The following is an 18,577-nucleotide window of genomic DNA, read 5'->3' on the forward strand; positions in this document are numbered from 1 at the left end:
TTTGATATTATTTTGAATTTAAATTTTATATGTTTTGACAATTTCTATTTCATTGCTTTAATGATGCAGTGATTAATAAAATAAATTTTTTAAATATTGACGTTAGTTGAATAGTTAATCATCTAGTGACCATCATTGACCTATGTTGACGTATCATTGACAGAAATTGATCGCTATTGATTGTTCATTGCCGTTATTGACTACTTTTGACTATTGTTGACCAACCTTTAAAATAATAAATTTGAAATAGACAATTAAAATAATAATTTTTTATTATTTTTTTACATAATTAGTTGTTATTACAAAAATGAGTAATAATTTTTAAGTTATGTAATCTATTTTACTGGTAAAAGTACTTTTCTCCACCCACCTCACATTTGATTCTATTCAATCAATATTTCATTTTGTAAGCATTATTTTCAAACCAATAAAATTTTATACACACACTTTGATAAATAATTTAGATATATAGATAATATATTATTATATAATTAGATAATTTTAAATTAAAGTTAAAATAAACCTTAATCAAATAATGATATATCATCTATATATAAAAATTTATATACATATTATTATTCTTTTCAAACCTAGATTTGACTCACTAGTTCGATTTGTGATTCCTAGTCTAATTATATCGATTTGTAATTCAATCATAGTCTAGAATGGTCAAACCATATGACAAAGTAATCTTAAAATTTTTTCAAGCCACATCATCAAGCCAATAGTTTTATTTGACTATATATTGAAATATGTTTTTGGCCAAAGGACTTATTCTCACCTAAAGTTTGTTACATTATCAAATTAGTGTCTAATTATAAGTATTAAAAACTCAAATACTCACTTGTTACTATTAAAATTAACAGAACCAGTTAACGTTATCCATTCTCCTCTATGTTTATAAAACTAATCATTTTTTTCTAATATTAAATTTTAAAATATTATATTTCTCCTCTAGGGTTTTTTTCTTTTCTTCCTTCCTCCCTTTTTCAATGTTGTCTCTAGTCAGACTCTCTTTCCATCCTTTTTTTCAATGTTGTCACTAGACAAAGACAAGTCTTCATCCAAAGATGGCACCAAAAAAGGGTAAGGAGAGAGAAACTAGTCAGAGACGATGTCAAAAAAGGATGAAAAAAAGAAAGAAATCCTAAGAGAGAAAATATAATATTTCAAAGTTTAATCATAAGAGAAATTTGTTAGTTTTTTAAAATTAGGGGAAAATGGATAATATTTTATTATTTTTAATATATTACTAATTATTTGATGATTTTGCCCTTAAAACTTAACTAGCTATGTTCATTTTAATAGTCTACAAATAGGTTTTTGGGTTTTTAATACTTAATGGATAACAATTTGGGAATGCAACAAGCCTAGGGTGGGATTAAGTCCTTTGGCCTAAGTTTTTCCCAACAACTTGCCAAGGCATATGTGTACCACCAAGCCAAAATACATTTTAATTAAATATAATTTTGTTTTCTTTATGTAATGATTATGTTGACAATTATTTTTAAAATTTTACTTTCCATGTTGATTTAAAAAGTAATCCAAATCAAACACCGATTAATCAATCCAATTACTAATTGATCTCGACCAACTCTTTCCACCAAATCTATGCTCAATATGAGTTTGAAAACATTGTTGGTAAGTAAACAATGAAATCACAATGCATCTAATTTAATTATAACACATTATTATTAATATCCATTTTGATACTTATTATAATAGTAAATAGTTTTATTGTATACACATCTGTATCCATTTCTATTGTCTTTTCCATTTCAATAAAATTCCAACAAGTAAATATAACCTAATTACTTTAGGAGGTTGAGTTGCCTTTACATCTCTCAAATTATTTTCAGATTTATGGTGAATTTTTAATAAAATCAATACTAATTAACATTTAAATAAATTATTATCGCAGTTGATTCTTATAAATTCAGGGTTCGTAACATGTTAACCACTTTTGCCATTACTTTCTAAGGCAAGAAACTACTGGAAAAATATATTTTGACAAAAGGAAATTACATTAAAGGAAAGGATTCCATTAAAATTTAAAACAAACGATATTACTACAATTACAAATCATCACCACAAAACGCTATGTTTTGCAGATTATTTAATTTCTCAAACTTCAAATGATATTATTCGTTGGGGACTTAAAATATAAATGAAAGATGAATCACTTAAGAATATGACTTAAGAACAAGGAGGCATGTGAGCAGGTGGTCCTCGAATTTTCTGATCCTTAGATTTCCCATTCTTTACAATGATAACTGTGTCCATTCCCCAGGTTGCATGCCTTTCCAAATGACAATGCATAAACCACACTCCTGTAAAAAGTTCAAATTATTCGAGTTAGACAAACACGCTAAAGAAATTATTCGAGTTAAATATTATTCTTAATGAGAAAATTACAGTCTAATTTCTTATATCAGAAATCCAAAAATTTATTATTATTTTATCAATTCTTCATATTATAAGGATATGATATATATATGACACGAGTGACTTTACCGGGATTATCAGCAACAAATCTTATGGCTGCCCATCCGTTCTTGGGAAGATTGATAGTGTTAAGTTGCGGTGGATCAACCAAATTATAAGTCAAAGGATCAGTCACATTGTTGAAATTCCCCGAACCAGTGCCAACCAGATAGAAGCTGAAACCATGTAAATGCATTGGATGACTTTCTGGAGCGCCCAGATTAGTGTTCTGGAACACAATTTCAACCACTTCACCATAATTTATCATCCTCGCCTTTGTCCCTTGGGCTGTGTACAATGTTATGTTGGACACATCCCCAGTGAAGTTAAAATAATCAAGCGGTTCACTCGGGAAAGTTTCATTGAAAACGTTGCCCAACCTCCTGCATTCATAAACATTTTATGAGAACGTAACCTAATCAACTATCAATCAAAATTTCATAACAATTTTAAATATTATCTTACCTATAATATGCTTGTAATATATCGATTTTAGGAGTCTCAAAACTGATGTTGTTTAAGCTTGCAGATTGCCGATCACCCGCTGTTGTATTGCACGAGTTATTGGGGCACAACAATCGATTTAAAGACACTGCTATATAAATTCTTGTTGTGATATTTTTGGGCACATTGATGGGATGTTCTTTACTGGCTAAGCTCCTTACGCGCTTTGTGAAGTTTTCTGCAGCATCTGTGTTGTTGTAGAAAGGAAGGTTTGGGAAGAAAGGAGAAGAAGGGGCACTGTGCGTGCCTTCGTATTGAACGATTGCGGTGGTTGTGGAGTTGTCAAATTGAACCGTGCTATCGAAGTAAGGAGAAGACGCCATGTAATAGTCGCTGAGATTTTGGTTTGCTGTGAACAAAACGTCCATTGTTTGTCCAGGAGTTATCATTATATAATTCGTGTTTATCGGTTTTATGTATGCTCCATCTTGCCCAACAACCGTGAGATTGTGTTTTGCAATAGCGAAAAAATGTTCTTCGTTCATCACGGCATTCACTATGCGGAGAAGATAAGTCTTGCCATATTTAACTTTCAGGAGATATATCGAGTCTGCAACATATGAAAAATATTACACCATAATTTCATTCTAACAATTGATTAAAAATAATTATAAGAGATATTTCAGTATATACCACTGGAGCAATTGTATCGGTTTCCTGGTTTGCCGTTTATGGTGAAGGCATCTGATATGGTAGGATTGACTCCAGTTTCAATGGAGTTAGTAATCATCGCCTGTACATCTTGCTTGTACCAGGATGCTGCCAATTATAAAATAAAAATGAAAAATGTTATTTTAATTTACGTCAATTAGAATATATGTATGCTGAAGAAATTAAAAGGTATGAAGTAAAAATACCAAGTATAATTGTCTTTTGTTTATAAGGCTTAGGAAATGGATAAGTTTTCCCAGCAGCAGGTGAAATAACAATAGCGCCATGAACCGAAACGCGAGTCCAGTCACTGTGGGCGTGCCACCAAAGGGTTCCTTCTTCAGTGGACAATATTACCTCATAAGTGAAGCTGGCTCCTGGTTTAATTGGACATTGTGTTATGTTCTCTGGTCCATCTGACCATGGATTCCTTGGTTGCTTCACTCCATGCCTACAGAAATCATAAGAAAATTGTTCAGATTCTTTAGACGTGTGATTTATTATCTTATGACAGTTAAAGGGAGAGACTGAGAGTCATCACCAGTGAATGGTGACACCGTATTTTCCTTGATTGTGGACATTAACAAACACAGTATCACCTCTGCGAGCCCTTATGGTTGGCCCTGGAAAACTTCCATTTACGACTAACATGCTTTTTGTGCTGCATAGCTTTGTAAAATTCGATTCTTGAAGCTGTAACATAGGATTACCATTCAGCATTTTCACATACACAGATATAATATATTAACAAATATGAATCATAAAATAAAGCAGCTGAAAATGTGGACATGTATAGAAGCACTTACAACAAAATCATAATAGCGGATTTGAGGACGAGCCATGCAACGGAGAAGCCCATCAACAAAAAAGAACCCTAAAAACCCTATAATCAAACCCATCTTTTTTGTATCCATTATTCTCTTGCTTTTGTGTTCTCAGGTTGCCAGTTAACTCTTTGTTAATTCTGCCAGCTTTTGTGCATTGGCATGCCATTTATATATACTGTGAGAACGGAAAATCTTTTGAAGAAAAAAAAAATTAATTATTACACAAAATAAACACGTGGAGGCAGTTAACATATAAGTTGTAAAGTTGGCATTAATAAATAGTTTTCGTAACTACCCTATCAAAATTATTGAATAGCAACAAGCAAATTATTATGATAAATTATATTAGTCTGATCCAACCACGTTTCACAAATAATGCAAATACCTTCTGCTCTTTGAATAATGTTCATCGCTTCTGAAGTTGAGTTAGTGTTTTAAGACCAATCTAGTTCCATCAGTTTGAACTCAATATCAGGGTGTAGAGAAGCACAAATATCACTTAGTAACATTTATCGTTTATTATTATCCAATAAATATATTTAACAAAATTATTTTAAAATTTTAATTACATTTTGCCGACATCACGATTGGTTAGACTAATCAGTTTACCTATCTACCCCCTGATGGATCAAAGCCGAATCCAAATATAAAAACATTGGTTTAGATAACTCATTTTATAAAGGATTTTACATGGACATCGCTGGGGTTTCGTAAGAAAAGAAAAAATCCCACAAAGTTTCAAAATTGAACATTTACATCTTCATAATTATAGAATAAAACACTGATATATCTATACAACTGATTGACGTTTGTTGAAAGTAACATCATCAAAGTAAATTATATGACACAATAAAAGAAAAAAACAAGTTCTTTATTTCTCAAAAGTTTTGTCTAATTGTCAAAGTTAATTAGGTTATTGTAGATTTTACACGGTAAATGATTGAACCCTCTGGAATTTTTGGCATTTTTTCTCCACCAAGGTCGGCACTTTACTAAATATTTTAAAATTTGTTTGTCTTATATTTAAGAGGCATACCCGCATTTGCTTTTGTTTCGTTTTCGGGAATCTTCGTACAGCTGGTAAGACTCGTCATATTCTCTCGTTCCCTTTGGTTTGGTGGACTATTTCCTCCTTTTAAACATATCACAATTATAAACTATAGCAAACATGATAGTGTTTGTTTGCATGCGACGAGTAGAAGATTATTGGAGGATAATTATACACGATTTTGTACCAATTACCTAACCTACCGTAGATGGAAGCAATTAAGATTTATTTGAGATACTGAATTTTTTATCTTTTTTTTTTTTAACCGTATATATACATTATCTATTTTAAATCTTAAACAAAAATATCACAATAGTAAATCATTTTCTTAAAATACTTTTATTGAAAAAGAGAATACACAACAGTAATATCTCTCTTTTAATTCAGTCTAAAGAGAGAATACACAGCCAATAAGAGAAACTATTATAAAAAACTCAATTTGGATTTATAATTTCATATTGTTAGATTATTTAATATTGTGATTTAATATTATTGTATTATTTAGTGTTATTATAAGATTGTATTGGTGGTTAAAAAATATGAAAATTCATGTCTGAATAAAAGATTTTTATCCAGACCTGAATTTTCGTATTTTTAACTATCAGTACAATATTAAAAAAACATTATAACAACACTAAACATTACGACAATAGAAAATCACAGTATTAAACAATCTATCAATATGAAATCATCGGTCCAATCTGAATTCTTTATAATAATTTTTTCTCATCAATTTTATTATTTATTTACGTGTCTTTTTTGTTAAAAATTTTTTTCATATTACAGAGATTTTTTCTCATATTGAAAGACTAAGTAAAAAAAGAGAGATTATTGTTATGTATTTTTTTTTTTGTATAAATTATATCAATAAGAGTATTTTAAAAAATTAGTTATTATTATGATATTTTTATTTAAAATTTAAAGTAAGTAATATCTATATGTAATCTATTAAAAAAAACAAAAAATTCCATATCCTTTTATGTAATGTAAAGCATGTGCTGATAATAAGAAATTTTATAATCCGATTAGCTGTCCAACACTTTCTCGCATTTAATTTCTTGCAATCCATCGCTTTAAAGTCATTCTTAAATATTTATTAAACAGCTGGTAGGATATCCCTGATTGATATTTTCAGCATGACGTCTTAGTTTTAGAGAAAGACCAAATGCTTTCTCAAATATGATTAGAACTAGTAATTTTTATCATGCCCCATTAATTCCACATAATATCACACAAAAAAATATTAAGTTAAGGTTAAATTTTTTGACACAAAATTTATTTTAGATTAATTTAATACAATTTAAAATTAAATCAAATAATATTATAATTTAGATTAAAGTACCTCGATATAACTCAAATCAACTCAAATATTTTATAGAAATATTATTTTAATAGAATTTATTAAGGATAAATTATAAAAATATTAAAAAAATCAACAGTAGTTGAAATATTTATAGATTGCATATGATTATATTTTAAAATAATTATAATTATTTATATTATTATTTATTTTATTTAAATATTTTATTTTATTATTAAGTAATAAGAATTTGATTTAGTTAGTCAGATTATAAACATTTTTTAAAGGTTTTATTCATATTATAATTATACATTGTATCTTTATAATAAAACTTTAAAATCTTTAAAAATTATATATAATTATATATTTGTATAATTATAATTACTTATATTATTATTTTTTATTTAAATATTTTAATTTATTATTATGTAGTAAAAATTTGATTTGAGTAGTCAAATTATTAATGTGTTTTAAAAGTTTTGGTATGTAAATTTTTAGATTATTTGTTAATAAAACAAAATATTATCTTGTGTATTTTATTAATAGTATATTCAGATAATTTAGTGAAGAAATTAAAACAATAAAAATATTTTTAAAAATAAAAATAATAAATAATTTCGAGTTAAATTAAGTTAACCCAAATATTAAAAAATAGATTTAAAGTTAAAATTTTTAGATATAATACTTCAATTGAGACAATATAAAAGTACCCGGATGAGATGAATGGTCAGATCTAAATATAATTTACGAAGGAAGAAAGGGTCAGGAATATGCCTTAAAGGCTCAAACATCTATAAACGAATTAAACTTTATTTTAAATTTTTACATTACATGTGAATTGCTATTTTCATAGAGTGTATAACTGCCTAATCACTTTCGTTCTTCAGGTAGTGAACATTAACCACACTGTAGGCGTACAACAGAGAAAATTCTCTATTACAAACTTTGCTTCTACTATATAAGTTATTCCAGATGTTATGCAATAAAAATGAGTAGAATGATGACAACTTTATAGCTTGAAACCATCAAGACCAACAATTAATGATAAGTGTTAAAGAAAAATTTAAAATTATAGAATATTCTTTAGTGGTTATAAAAAAAGTTCAAGCTCGAATCTTATGTTACAAAACATTTGTATGGTCATTTAATAAAAAAGTTAACTTTTACATAATTGTAATGGTGTCAATATAAGCACAAATTCATCAATTTAATTTTAAAATTATCGGTCAAGTCCCGAAGGAGAGGGAGAATTCAAAGGAAGCCCCTTTCTCTCTAAATTCTAACTATAAGGAAGAAAAGAAAAAAGAAAAGAGTTCGGGAGGTGAAAGATATACAACGAGAGCACTCATGACCATTACATCATTTTTGTACTGTGAAAAATTAATGAAAACATTGTAAATACTAATATTTCGATCATTAAACCAAACCATGTAAAAATTCTAATGTCCGATATTTTTCTTTACCTTGTCTTCAATCATCTCCAAACTAATTTCCACTCACTCGTAGCAGCTTTATTCAAATCTCTTTAGAGTCTAATTACTACTACCATAACTTATCTTGCACAAAATTATAAATTGTATATATCAATTTGTTATAAGAAATCACATCAATAATTAGGTGTTAGAAGGAGGGTAAAATCTCACACTTTGATAATTTAAACAATGACTCGTGATCAATGGCATGAAAAGGCATTTAACAACTTATCATGAAATAGTTTGAAGACTGATTTGGAATCTCTTTATCCTTAAGACCAGTTCATCTTCGAGATTGACACATTGCAATCTAAGTGAGATATTTTTTTTTAACCTCAGATGGATCTTTGTATTACTATTGCCAATCCAATTTGTGATACTATTCATATGCTATACATAACAACAAGAGAGCCAAATTCAAGGGCATCCAAACTGCATAGTACTTTCTGTCCTCAATCCCAACAAGATTAACGAGTTAACATTTGATGTAATGGCCTTACTAGCTCCCAATATAGACCCTTTACCAAACACTAGTGAACATGTAATAACCATAGGCACTTCTTAAGGGTAAAATTGTTATTTCACATATTAGGATTTGAAATAAATGTTTTTGTTAAGTTTTGCCGATGAATGATTATGCATGAAGTTTGCATGCTCATTCATTTGATGCCACATCCATAGAATGAATAATGTCTTACATTAGAAAATTCAAAATGGTGTACACCTGTGACTACTTAGGATGCACGCTCGTGCGTACTTAAGTTGTAGGCTTATGCATTTGGTTATTGACTAAATCTTTAGATAAGGCGTGTTATTGCAAATTTGGGATCATTATCCTATAATCAGAATTTTCACTCTTCTATTTTTGACTAAAGTTAAGAGAGTCTTCTATAAAGGCAAGATCAGACAAAACTCTGACAATTTCTGATGGGGTACCAAAAAAAGATTTGGCCTCAAACTCTACAACTTGGAGACCAAGTAAGTAGGATGTTGTTGTCTTTATGATTGATCCATGTTGTTAGAGTGCATTTATAGAATTATACATGTTAAGAATTTGTAAATGGTCGAATATGATTTTAGCAGGGATTGAATAACATATTATGAAAAAATATATATGTAACACCCCCTCCAAAAGTAAATGAGCATGCATTCACTTGATATTTTAAATCCACCCACAACATACATTACCATAACACAATTACCAAAATACCCTTAATAGATAAAACTACAAAAACATATAAAGGATGTCATATAAAATAGAAAACATTGTCATCCCTAATGAAATAAATAATGTGTAGCAAAACATTAACAAAATGTCTCAAATCATCATTACATGACTAATTATGAACATAATGTTGAAAATGCCTCAAATGTCGTCATGCTGGAAATAACCTAACTAACCACCGCTTGCCCTACCACCATTACAATTACATTTATCTATACACATGAAAAGTAAGGGAGTGAGTGAAAAGTCACTCAATAAGTAAAAAACTCTACTATTATATTTTACATAATCCTCAAAATGCCCTTGGTTCAACCCATTATAACTTTATTATTTGGATTTTATCTCTAAAGTTTCATTAGGATGATAACTAGTCCTATATCTCATAATTGTAGCTTATAACTGTACTTAGGAACTTCTAAGTTGCATAACATATCTCTTGAGGTTAACTATGTCCTACTCGGTCACTGAGAATCATTTTAGATCTCTAACTAGTGTGACCATATCATATCTCAATGAAATCACTGCCATTTTTATAACCTATAGTTATATATTACGCCAATTAGGCTAGACTGATATAGGGATTTAACACCTTGGTTATATAAGTATTCACTATGTAGTCCACTTACTGAAACCATTATTGGACTATCAAACTATAACTGTAAATGTGATTTACTATGACCTAGTACCCTATTGCAAGTATGGTATACCATTGTGAATACACCTTTCTACAAGCGGTGTAAGGATTATACACTCACGATGCCTCTTCATAATGATCTTATGTATTTCTAGTGTGTATGCATCTCAAACTACTCTAATGTTTCACCCTATACATAACTCGTGTTCTAAAATTATTTCATCTCTTGTGCACATTAGGTTACTATTGCATAACTAAAACATCTATATTATCTCGCGAGACAATCTTATAAACACCTAGTCTAGTTTCCCATAAATTTCTTTGCTTTCTTTACTATGAATGGGCATCCCTTTCAGATACACGGGTTTTTATGCACTTAACGACTATTTCCTCATGAATGTTCTCTTTTTTTCGTTCATTATGAATAGATGTCCCTAGTTCATGTGAACGGGCACTCACTATTCTACAACCATGAATGATCATTATCCTCATTTGTTCCTCAACGTGCACCTTTATGACATGAACGAGCATTCACTTATCGAGTGAACATACGTTCATTCCAGTCTAAGATTTAGTCTCTCAACACTTAGCCTCTTTTTCCTTATATACTTTCTAAAGGTATTTTCATCATTTCACCCTATGTATGATTATTCCTAAAACATGAATGGTAGAACTTCGTGCTCTAATTGATTGTTTGACAACAATAATGTCAGATAGTTTCCAAAACGCCAAAAAATACTTAACCTAAATTTGGAATTCACATGAATGGGCATTTGTCCCATACCAAATGTCTATTCATGACCTATAATTTACATGTTTCAAGCATGTAATAATCATCCTCACTCTATGGACGGTTGTTCATGACATCTAGAATGCATAAAATAACTAGTTTTTTGTATCTTAATGATCTCTAACAATTCTACAAGAATAAACTCAACATCCAACAAGTATCTAGCATGTTAGAATTCATATAAACTGATATTTTTATCATGAAATAATATGGAACATCCTATCTTTCAAACCTATTCATGAACTATTTCTAGGTAAAACTTTTTTACGCATCATATACCTTCAACAACATATTGTTATAATAAAAACATAACGAAAATCAATCAATACAGTTGTCAAACAATACTTTCATCTACAACAATTTGCATGTTCATAAAATTTGTTTATCATAAGCACCCCTATAATCATATTCCATGACAAACTTCTTTTCACAACTATTATCAACAAATCACTTTGGAAAAGGCAAAGCCTCAGTCCAACATGTATTCCAAACATAAAGAAGAAGAAGAAAGACACCTACTTGGATTTTGTAGCTTAAAGGTTTGATGTTGGACTCTCTTTTTTTCTTCCTTTTTTTCTCACGTACTTCTTTTGCTAGAAGACTTTTCTCTGTTGCAACTGTGTTCATCAAAGAAAGTTACTCAAAACTCAAGTTTTATCTTCTTCTTTCGGTTGGTAATGCATTGGAACCTATGGATAAAGATCCTAAAATTCGAACAACGTGCCTTTTAAAACCTATTTTTCAGTAACATCATAATAAGCTTTCATCATTTAAAATTTTTTGACATGATATTTATCTATCATTGGGGGGAGTATCTAACAGGGCAAGTTGTCTACTATAGGTGCTGCCAACCATGACACATGGCCAAATCATGTCCCAAAGCTAACTAACCAATGAGATGAGCCACTACCAAAGTGTACACTATTACCTAGGGACTAGTTGAGGCAACCCCTCAGTAGTTGCTGGTTAGATTTCTTAACATGATAGTCTTACTTACATTTTAATTGATTGTGGTGCTACACATTATTTTATAGCCAAAAATCTAAAAGAAAAGTTAGGAGTATAACCAATTAAGGTGGCCTAGAGAGTCAGAACAGAGTTACCTGATGGTAGATTTGTAGTAAGTGATGAGATGTTGATAGGACAAATGATAGCAATATAAAGTAGATAACTTCTTGTAGACAAAATACTTTATGAGATGCTAAACTTTGATATGATATTAGAGATGGATTTCTTAGGGAGGAATGAAGCTGAGATTAATTGTCGATGTAAAAAAGTCTAGTTTAGCCTTGAGAATGGAAATCAGTTTGAGTTTGGTGAAAAGTGTGTCAAAAGCATGATGATCAGTGTAATAAAAGTAAGAAAAATGTTATGTGAGCGGTGCATAGGTTTCTTAGCCCATGTGATGAAAAAGGTGGAGTCATGCCCAAGCATTAATGAGACATTAGTCATTCAGAAGTTTTTAGACATATTCTCGAAAAAGTCACAAGGATTAGCTTTTGAATAAAAGATAGAGTTCAACATAAAATTGACACTAGATATAACAACTATCTCTAAGACATTTTACAAAATGGCCTTAACTAAGCTACAAAAATTAAAGAAGTAATTCCAAAAATTACTAGAGAATTGTATTATTAAACTGAGCCACTGTTTCTAGAGAACACCCATCTTGTTTGTTAAGAAGAAAGATAAGTCCATGAGAATGTATATGGGCTACAGTGAGCCAAACAAGGTAACAATGAAAAACAAATATCAATTACCCAGAAATGATTACTTGTTTGATCAATTGAAAAGATCAGTGGTGTTTTATAAGATTTATTTGAGGTCAGGATATCATTAGATAAGGGGGGCAGAGCAAGATATACTCAAGATAGCTTTTTGAATAAAATATGACCACTTTGAGTTTATAGTGATACTGATTAAACTAGCCAATGCCCCTATAATGCTCATTAATTTGATTAACAGAGTATTTCATGACTATCTTGATAAGTTTATCATAGTCTTTATCGATGAATTTTTGGTGTATTCTAAGAGCTATGAGGAGCATGAATTACATTTGAGACAGTGTTAAACTAGTTGTATGCAAAGTTCACCAAGTGTAACATTTGGCTTGATTAAGTAACTTTCTTAGGAATGTACTCTCAGTAAAGGGTCTATCAGTAGACTCAAGTAAGATTAAGACAGTGTTAAACTGGGAAAGACTGAAGACAATTAAAGAGGTTTATAAATTTTTGGGTTTGTTAAGGTACTACAAAAGATTTATTAAAGGGTTTACTAAGCTAGCAAGACCTCTTACAACTCTCACTAAAAAGAAAACTCACTTTCAATGGTTAGATTCTTATATGAAAAGTTGAAAAAAGTTGAAAAAAAGATTGACTTCTACTTTAACATTAACCCTACCAGAGGATGGGGTCGAGTATGATTTGTGTACCGATACATCTTATGGTGGTTTTGGAGTAGTATTGATGCAATAAGACAAGGTAATAATTTATACCTTGAGAAAGCTGAAAGATTTTGAGACCAAATACCCTATCTATGATTTAGAGTTAATAGTGATGATGTTTGCTCTTAAGATGCAATATTTCATCAATGGAAATAGCCTCCGATATTTCTTCATTAAGAAAAAGCTTAAATGAAACAAAGGAGATGGTTTGAGTTAGTGAAGGATTACGATTGTGATATTAAGTATTATTCAAGCAAAGCTAATATAGTTACAAATGTCCTCAATAGAAAAGTGTTTTTGTCACTGTTGACGGCTTAGAGCAAGATTCAGACAGATTTAGATCGAGAGTAGATTGAGTTAGTGATTAGGGTTTTAACTAGATTAGAGATCAAATCCATGTTAAAGGAGGAGATTAAGGTAGCTCAACTATAGGATGATTAGTGTAAATAAAGAATTCAAAAGGTTTGGCAAGGTTTGTGTTCCTCTAATGGATGAGTTAAGGTAAAGGATTATTGTAGAGACTTACAATTCTTTTTACATAACCTATCCTGAGGGTGTAAAGATATATCAAGAATTGAGGAAGATTTTTTTGTATACTGGCATGAGAAGAGATGTGGGTGAGTATATTGTTAAGTGTCTCACCTGTCAACTAGTTAAGGCTGACCACTAGAGACTATTAGGATTACTTCATATTTTTATGGACTTCATTATTGGGCTCCTGAGGAAACTTTAAGTGTACCCAAGTGAAAGTAGAAGCATATTTCCATGGACTTCATTGTTACGCTCCTAAGGGTTCAAAGTGGTTTTAATGTGTTTTAGTAATAGTTAACAAATTGTCCAAAACAACACATTTCATACCTATTAAAGATACCACCCTTATAGTTCAATTAAGAAAATTATATGTTCATGAGATCACCAGATTGCATGGTATGCCCAAGACCATAATATCAAACAAGGACAAAAGTTTGTGTCACCTTTTTGTAAGAGTTTACATAGATTTTTAGACACTAACTTGGCATTTAGTATAATTTATCACCCAAAACGGATAGTCAAACAAAAAGGACCAACTAGGTGTTAGAGAATAAGTTAGGTAGAGATGTTATCTTTGGTAGAGTTCACCTATAATCACAACTATCAGACGACGATTCACATGGTGTCCTATGAGACACTATATGGTAGGAGGTGTCGTTACCTTCTACATTAGAATAAGTTAGGTGAAAGAGATGTTTAGTTCAATTTTTAAACTAGAGTTAATCTAAAAATGATTGAGGATGTTCAATTGATCATACAAAGAATGAAATAGGCCTAAGATCAACAGAAGAGTTATGCTGATCAAAAATGTCAAGATTTGGTGTTTAGTGTGGGTGACAAAGTTTTTATCAAATTAGCTCATTTTAAACATATGATAAGATTTAGAATAAAGGGTAAATTGGCTCCCAAGTTCATTAGCCTATATGAGATTATGGAGTAGGTCGGTAAGATAACTTACAAGCTTGTATTATTGACAAGAATAAACCATATTCATGACCATTACAAAAGGCACCATCAATACACATTCCTTACACCGCTTATAGTAAAACATGTCCACAATAGGACACAAGACTTTCAATAAGGTACCTGTTCATAGTAAAGCCAAGTTGAGATGATAGTTGGGTGTAGTGAAATATAGAGATGACTTACATGGCTAAGGTATCAAATCCTTGTATTCGATTTAGTCTGATCAGCCTAGTATATAGCTTTAGTATAACTTCCAAACACAAATGCTTTCATCGAGTTCAGTATAATCACATCATATAGGAATTTGATCAGTGGTTTATTAGTAGACATATCAATTGGGCTGGGCCAAATAGAGGCTCGACTTGAAACATGAAAAAAAGCTCGGGCACAATAAAACCCAGCTTGATACTGTAGAGTGTCAGGCCAAGTCCACAGGCCTATCGGGTTGGGCCTTGGGCCTTTATATAAGACCCATGGGCTGGCCCAGCCTGGTACTGTTTATAAAAAATAAATTTTTTTTTTCTTGCTTCTACTGCCTTACGGCAAAAGTAGGTTCCCGCTTTTGCCAAATGGCAGAAAGCCAAGCTTCTGCCTTGTGGCAGAAGGCAGAAGCCGTTGGTAATGGCTACTGGCCACCAGCCAGTAGTAGTTGCTTAATTTTTTTTTAAAAAAAATTTTAATTAATTTTTTTCCCTATAAAAACCTATTAAATTTTTCATTTTTACTTTCAATTACAATTACAAATTTCTCAAACTCTCAATCTCAATTATTTTATTATATTTTTAATCTCATTTTATTTTAATTTTATCATTACAAAATATTACAAATGGATCCAATGTCAAATGAATTCAATCCATTTGAATATTATCATGTTGTTGCTAATGATATTATTGATGATGCACAAGGTGGAATAGGTGGAGCTCCAACGAGTGAAAGTGATACAGGTATAAGTTCGCATTATTCGACAGAGAGAAAAAGAAAACAAACATCAATGGTATGGGAACACTTCGATAAAATTGAGGAAACAATAGACGGAAAATTAATTCGTCGAGCAGTATGTAAACATTGTGGTTCTTGTTTAACATGTGCAAATACAAATGGGACAGGACATCTTCGCCGACATGTTACTGATTACTGTAAAACAATTTCACGTGAGCTTAGAGGACAAAAACAAATTGCATTCACCAAATCGCGATCCGTTGGTCCAGGTGCCACTTTAGTAAGAGGTCTGAGCAGTTCTGGACATATAAGAGAAATGTCAACTTTTACGTACGATCAAATGAAGATGCGAGATTACATGGTCAGGTACGTAGTTGCTTTTGATCAACCTTTTAGTTATATAGAAGATGAAATTTTAGAATGGATGATGCAAAATAATATTCAACCAGCATTTAAAAGAATTCTTAGGTCAACTCTTAGGTCAAATATATTGAAAAATTATGAATTAATAAAAATAAAAATTATTAGAGAATTAAGTAATTTTAATGGTGTTATTTCAATAACTTCTTATTTATGGATTCCTACAAATCAACATATAGGATATCTTTGTGCAACTACCCATTATATTAATTCTAACTGACAATTATACAAAAAAATTATTGCATTTAGAAATTTAGAATATCCGCATGTTGGTTTTACAATTTATCGTGCATTAGCAAATATTTTTTAGGAATATAAAATTAATAATTCTATTTTTTTAATTACTTTTGATAATGCTAAAAATAATGATAAAGTTATTAAATATATGTATAATCATTTATCTCCTTCATTTAATAGAAAATTATTTCATGTTAGGTATGCATGTCATATTATTAATTTAATCGCTCAAGAAGGCTTGAGCTTGGCAAAAAAACATTTAGAAGTAATTAGACATGCCATTGCATACATTTCATCATCCCCATCACGGGAACAAGCATATCATCAATTATGTAGATTAATAGGGTTAAGAAGGAAAAAATAAAAAATAAATATTAAAACTAGGTGAAATTCAACATATCTTTTGTTGAAAGCATGTGAAGGGTATGAAGTTCCTATAACACGATACTTCAATACCCAACCAAAAGATTCGCAAGATCCTATTTTTTTGATAGATCAAGATTGGGAAATAGCTATGACTTTAATGAACTTGTTAGAGCCATTGAAGATAGCCACAGATTATTAATCAGGTGTGTATTATTCAACAACTTGTTCTATAATATATCATATGGTAGAAATAAGTGATATTTTTAAAGAACATAGATATCATCACTCTCATCATACTTTTCAAAATATACGTATGCAAATGGAACAAAAATTTAAAAAATATTGGAGTGAAATTCCTTTACTTTATTCTGCAGCTACTGTTTTAGATCCTAGAGCAAAAATTAATAAATTACAAAATTTATTTGATATTATTAATGAAAATTTGTCAATTAATAGCAATGTAAATTCTCTTGAATATGTTCAAGATTTTTTACTTGATATGTATAGTATTTATGAACAAAAATATGAAAAAACTAGACAAAGTTCTGCACCAGAGGTAAGTTCTGGTAGTTCAGGTAAAAAAAAGTCACACCTATGGTCTCTGTTGCGCAAAGGTAAATAAACTGCTAGTCAAAGTACAAATTATAGTTAATTTTATAATTATATCAATATTGATCATTATCCTGAAATTATTCAAAGATATAATGCTGAAAAACTAGATGTTTTGGCATGGTGGAAAGACAAGGTAGAAACTTTTCTTGTGCTTGTAGTCATGGCCCGAGATCTACCAACACCTCCGGTGTCAATTGCAGCATCGAAATCCTCTTTTAGTGTAGGTGGATGCGTGTTGGATGATAGACGATCTAATTTACATCCAAATATGGTTGAAGTGATAATGTACATGAAGGATTAGGTCAAAGCTGAATTCAAATTATAGAATCGTGTGGCAGAAGATGTCTTTGAAGAATTTAGAGATTTGGATGTAGAAGATGAGTAGATAATTGTTATATAGTAGATATATTTTATTTATGTTTTGTAATTTATACAGTATGTAAATTAATTTATTTGTATAATGTTATCAATTTATAATATTTTTCATCATGTAACCATGATATTCCTCCACCACAAGTGAGAGATTATAAATAAAATATTCGGGGTACTGTCCTCGGTTTCAATAATTAAAAAATAATTTGTGTTTAAAAATTTTAATTTATTATTATTTTTAAATATTGATTAAATGGGTTGGGCCGACTCGATTAAGGCCCGTTATTATATGGGTCGGGTCTTGGGCCTTTGTATTTCAATGGGTCGGCCCACCCTGAAGGCCCATTACTGTTTGGGCCTTGGGCCTGACCCGGCTCGACCCGACCCATTGACATCTCTACCAAGTGGGATATAGTTTGACTCGAGAGTTAAGATAAGTAGGTTAGACATTCCTTAAAGCTCAGCTTGAGCACAAAGAAGACACCTATGACCCACCATCATCCTTATAGACTTTAATGCCAACTTCGAATGACAGAGATAGTAAGGGTCGAGATCAAGGGTATTTTGGAAAATTCAATAAAAGTTAATAGTAGACTCTCCTACTTAATGAATATTTCATCACTCACTCTTCTACTTTCATATGTATAGGTGTAGATGGTTGTGACGACTATGAGACAAGTGATAGTTAGTCGGCGTAGAGCTACGTGAACAGTCTAGTCATTTCAATTTTTATTAGTTTTACTTATTTTAATATGA

General features: G+C 30.5%; 1 protein-coding gene across 2 annotated transcripts in view; it reads right to left on the reverse strand.

Moving 5' to 3' along the window:
- Window positions 1-2,059: 2,059 nt before the first annotated feature.
- LOC123229040 (laccase-14-like) overlaps window positions 2,060-18,577 on the reverse strand; it is a 64,669-nt gene continuing 48,151 nt past the window's right edge. The window contains exons 1-7 of one of the 2 annotated variants that reach the window (XM_044654599.1): window positions 4,446-4,585; window positions 4,181-4,332; window positions 3,846-4,090; window positions 3,622-3,747; window positions 2,950-3,538; window positions 2,515-2,867; window positions 2,060-2,330 (exon numbers count right to left, since the gene is read on the reverse strand). In XM_044654599.1, the coding sequence (XP_044510534.1) occupies window positions 2,197-2,330; window positions 2,515-2,867; window positions 2,950-3,538; window positions 3,622-3,747; window positions 3,846-4,090; window positions 4,181-4,332; window positions 4,446-4,553 (1,707 nt within the window). In that variant the 5' untranslated portion in view covers window positions 4,554-4,585 and the 3' untranslated portion in view covers window positions 2,060-2,196. Of the gene's footprint in view, window positions 2,331-2,514; window positions 2,868-2,949; window positions 3,539-3,621; window positions 3,748-3,845; window positions 4,091-4,180; window positions 4,333-4,445; window positions 4,586-18,577 lie in introns of those variants that run through there. The other variant, XM_044654600.1, reaches the window with a different exon arrangement.

The sequence above is a fragment of the Mangifera indica genome, chromosome 11, assembly GCF_011075055.1.
Source record: "Mangifera indica cultivar Alphonso chromosome 11, CATAS_Mindica_2.1, whole genome shotgun sequence".
NCBI lineage: Eukaryota > Viridiplantae > Streptophyta > Magnoliopsida > Sapindales > Anacardiaceae > Mangifera > Mangifera indica.